The 4919-nt window shown below is 34.1% G+C and overlaps 1 protein-coding gene across 1 annotated transcript in view; it reads left to right on the plus strand.

Moving 5' to 3' along the window:
• LOC107749003 (sodium/potassium/calcium exchanger 2-like) overlaps positions 1-4919 on the plus strand; it is a 38745-nt gene that overhangs the window by 31279 nt on the left and 2547 nt on the right. Inside the window, exons 8-9 of the mRNA XM_016564042.1 lie at positions 4460-4594; positions 4681-4770. Coding sequence (XP_016419528.1) covers positions 4460-4594; positions 4681-4770 — 225 coding nt within the window. The remainder of the gene's footprint in view (positions 1-4459; positions 4595-4680; positions 4771-4919) is intronic.

Genomic DNA, 4919 nt, shown 5'->3' on the forward strand with positions numbered 1-4919 from the left:
ATATATAATCTATTTTGATCATAATCTGGTGGTGTAGCACACATAGCCTGAAACATGCCCTCACTGCTTCATTATTTGATTGTGTTGCATTAAAAATGGCATCTATTCTGAAGATCTAGACCTGTTTTTATTATACTGGAGAGGAGAAAGGACTAGAGGAGCCGTCTGTCCTGCAAACCCTCTCCTCTCTGCTCATGTGCATCGAACAATACATTATTGATGAAGAGAAAGATTCCTGCTTTTAGGATTGTTTTATGTCTGGACAAATTGTCCTGGAAGTTATAAAAAGAGAGAGAGAGAGAGAGAGAGAGAGAGAAGAAAGGAAAGGAGAGGAGATGAGAGAGTGAAAGGAGCTGTCGACTCTCAGTGCATGTGTGGAAATATATATATATATATACAAGATATAAAAACATATTATTTAAAAATATATATTTAAATATTATCCCAAGATAACAGGAGATGCCGACTCTCAGTGCATGTGTGGAAATATATATATATATATACAAGATATAAAAACATATTATTTAAAAATATATATTTAAATATTATCCCAAGATAACATGTTAACATTGGTAGCCCAGCTTTATCTTCCTCTCTGTCTCTCTCTGTCTCAAACCCCAGCTTTATGGTACTTTTATTATTTATTTTAAAAGTGTCAATGCACATTAATTGACATGATCACTTCAGTCCATCATGTAAATGTGCCAGATTTAACCATGTAGGCCCATTTTCATCTGTATTCACTGGCAGGTTAAAGGTTAAAAGTACATGTGCTTGCAATTATATCATCACATATATTAAAGAATCATGTAAAAGCACATGTTTCATGTTTCAGGTGGAACCAAAGTAACCTTCCTCCACCTGCTTGTTCACAATCATCTGCTGTGTTTTATTCTCGTCAGTGTCACTGATGATCACCTCACCTCTTCTGTCATTTCACTGTTGAAACTATTTTGAGTGTTCGTTCCCTGTGTGTGTCTGTCAGGCGGCTGCGGCGCTTCATTCACACCTACAGCAGTGTTTCACCAGTGTGCTGTCCTGATAATTACACTGCTCCTGCAGGACGCCATCCCAACACACACACACACACACACACACACACACACACACACAGACACACACCCACGTACACACTCTTTACTCACACACACACACACACTCTCACACACACACACACACACGCACACACATTGCAGCTGAAGGTGACATAAAAAAATCTCAAAATATTCTCAACAAGCAGCTATTTTTACTTGAAGAAAGGACACATTGGTGTCAAAGCAGAAGAGGAAACATTGAAATATAACTGAGAGCTTTTCAGAATCAGTTACGGTTTAAATTCAGACTCTTCCTCGTCTCTACATCCAGAAACAAACAGACTGTCAAATGACATTCACTGTGTATTTTACATTCAACAGAAAACATATTTAATATCTTGTTCAATTAAATTTCTTTCCAGTAATTATAACAGAAATAATATAATTTAAAATAATATACTTAAGTGTGAACTGAATGTAATGTTCTCAGACACTTACTGTAATTGCATGTTAATCGCAATTAAATGAAAATGTAATATAGTTTAAATTAATGTTGAATGCAATTAGCTGAGCCTTATAGTGTTTTTGACCCACTTAAGTAGGACTTAAGTACATATATGTAATTTCATAATTCTATTGTCTTTGAAATATGGTTAAAATTAGCTGCTGAATGTACTGACAAACATTTATGATCAACTAAAATATACTTACTCATTTCTATTGAAACGTGTATGCCATGTATTTAAGTATATTTTCAATGAAATTGCAATTTAGTAGAGTTATAATGATAATCAAGTACTTTACATGTGCTTCAGTACGTTAGTCAACACATCAAAATAATGTACTTCTTGACAAAAGATGACAAAAGATTATTGAAACAATTATTTAAACTTTTTAACAAAGGTCACTGTTTAAAAGTGTACTTAAGTGTGTTAATATCACTTAAGTGGCCTTTTATTTCACTAATAATTTCACTAGTTATCTGCAAGTACATTTTTATTAAAAATAAACTTTTACAATTTGATGTATATAAGTGCGCATTCAGTACAATTAAGCAAACTTATTTTTTTCACAAAGGTAAACAGTTAGTCATCGTTCTGCTTCTGGTGGTGTAGTTATATGCCAATGTGATTAATAATCTAGTTAAGCAGTCAAAAGGTCTTAAAAGGAAAAAAGTAAACCTTTAGAACATATATACATGCCAAATTCCATAAGTTTCTAAGTTTCATGATTTCTTTCTTCTGCTGAACATAAAATCAGATATTTTGAAGAATGCTGATAATCAAACAGTTGATGGTAGCCATTGACTTCCATTTATGTCAGGACCAATATCGTCAAAGATGATTGACAATTAGCATACAGTTTGGATTGGCGGTATGGTTCTGCTCTGGGCAAGAACTCCCTGCGCCTCCATGCAGCCTAGCATGGATGAGATCAGGGAGAGCAGTGATAACCCCCCCAGGGTAAACAGAACAGAACCAACATAAATGTATTGCAGATATCGTTAAAGTTCAATAATGTTATGTACACATTTTAGAATTAGTCTGATTCAAAGGAGAATCAGAAGGCTGAATCCTGACTCACAGAGGAGGAGCTGGGGATGGAGGAGGGTAATTAACTATTGAGCAATGCGAAAACTGCTGATACTACTGCGGGACCTTATATATGAATGCTTAGATAGGTGTCGTATTCCTATAGGCAGCTGAGAGTCAGCTGATGCGAGCTTGACTAACGTGACCTGCCAGAACTAACGCTACGCTTGATATTAGGCTATTTTTTTAGGCTATATCAACGTTCTTCAAAATATCTTCTTTTGTGTTCTGCAGAAGAAAGAAGCTCATACAAGTTTGTAATGACTTGAGGGTGAGAATTAAAATTTCTGGGTGAACTGTCCCTTTAAGGTTACAGTGAGGTTTGTTTGACATGAACAGAGCTCAAGGAACAGCACTACATCCTATTTAGCAAAATCACGGATATCAGTACGGTTCTGTTTGACGTCGGTTAGTTGATGATTGCTGTTAGCATTGCATTTGATTCCAGACTGATCATGCATCATCAAACTCTCCTCCGTTAGGAATCGGCTCCTAAATGCATCACTCATCACCATAGTAACCACTCCACCGCTCTTAAAGGGAAACACCGTAAGCGTGTTTCACAGTAAGCTTTGGCGTTTGTTTTTGCTCCGTCTGAGCGGCTTCATCACAGCGGTGATGCTGAGGCGTCTGACAGCACATCTCTGAGGATCTCCATAACACACCGCAGATACACACTCACACACACTGGAGAAAGACCTCAGGCTGATGTTTTCTGAGCGCCACTTGGGTTTATAGTGGTGTTATTTTAGTATCATATACTAATACAGTTTTTATTGATATATTAAATTATTGTTTAGTTTTTGTTTTAATGTAAAAAAAATAATAATTGTGTTGTTTGTTTCAGTATCATTGGCATACAATTATAGTTTTTATTAATAATTTGAATTAGTTTATATGTTTATATATTCAGTTTTCATTTAGATTTTAGTTAAAGTTGTATTAATTTTGTGTTTTTGTCATTTTTATTAGTTATTGTTTTCTATATATTTTTTTATGTAAGTATGTCTAATTTTCATTTAGTTTTAGTTATTTTAATATTTCAAGTTTAAATGAAAATGATAAATGATGGCTTGGCAATTACCTTGAATATAATACGTTTAAATTTGTCTATGTTTTATTTTATTTCATTTAATGTAAATTTTATTTCAAGTAACAAAAATTATTTTTTTAGGGTTTCAGTTTAAGTTAACTATAATAACTGTTTTTTTGTTTGTTTTTTTCATTTTTGTCATTTTTAAAATGTATATATAGGCAACTAGATACAATAAAACAAGTTTTATTATTAACATAAATTTTATTTTAAGTAACATTTTAAATGGTTTTAGTTTTAGTTAACTTTAATAACCATGGTGTGTTTTTGTCATTTTTATTATTATTATTATTAAATAATTTTAATTTTATAAAATTAAAACTTATTTTTTACTTACTATTAAAGTTAGTTGACAAGCCAACATTTCACATTTTCAGTTTAATTTGACGTACTAAAATAATGAAAACTGAAAAAATAAAAATAAAAACTATACACATATATGTAAAAAACAATATAAATAACAAAACAATAATATAAAGAAAAACAAATAAAAATGACAAAATTACTACATTTTACTAAAACATTTTATTTATTTAGTTAGTTAGTTAGTTTTAGTTAACTCTACCAAGCCTAGTTTACAGTAGCATTTAAATATGGCATGTTCTGACAAAAGCGCCTTCATCCCGCAGGATTTACACAAGCTTTAATTGGAGAAACAGGGACCCAAATGTGTCGGAGCGGTTTGTGTGTGCTGGAGATAATTGGAAATGTTCACATCTCACACATGTCTCTCTGATCAGGGTGAAGAGGATGATGAGGAAGATCAGCCTCTGAGCCTGTCGTGGCCCGAGTCCAAACGCAAGCGCCTCACGTATCTCTTGATCCTGCCCATAGTCTTCCCTCTGTGGATGACACTGCCGGACGTCCGGAAGGCCGTGAGTTTCTGTCTGACCAGTGTTTGATGCAGACGTGAGAACTGTGATTCACCGTGAGACGATTCTCGTGCGTTTTTTTTCTTTAGAGTTCCAAGAAGTTTTTTCCCATTACGTTCCTGGGAGCGATTTGCTGGATCGCGGGATTCTCCTACCTGATGGTGTGGTGGGCTCATCAGGTAAGAGCGGACAGGACACCAGACACAACTAGTTCACATCAGGGCTTTTTTATCTTTATTCAGAACATCTGGACTCGGTTATCCATTTGTTGAAGATGTTAATGTCATTTTTTTTTTTTTTTTTTTCAAAGGCTTTTAAAAAGTGTGCT

The sequence above is a fragment of the Sinocyclocheilus rhinocerous genome, unplaced genomic scaffold (assembly GCF_001515625.1).
Source record: "Sinocyclocheilus rhinocerous isolate Xijiao unplaced genomic scaffold, SAMN03320098_v1.1 scaffold680, whole genome shotgun sequence".
Lineage (NCBI taxonomy): Eukaryota > Metazoa > Chordata > Actinopteri > Cypriniformes > Cyprinidae > Sinocyclocheilus > Sinocyclocheilus rhinocerous.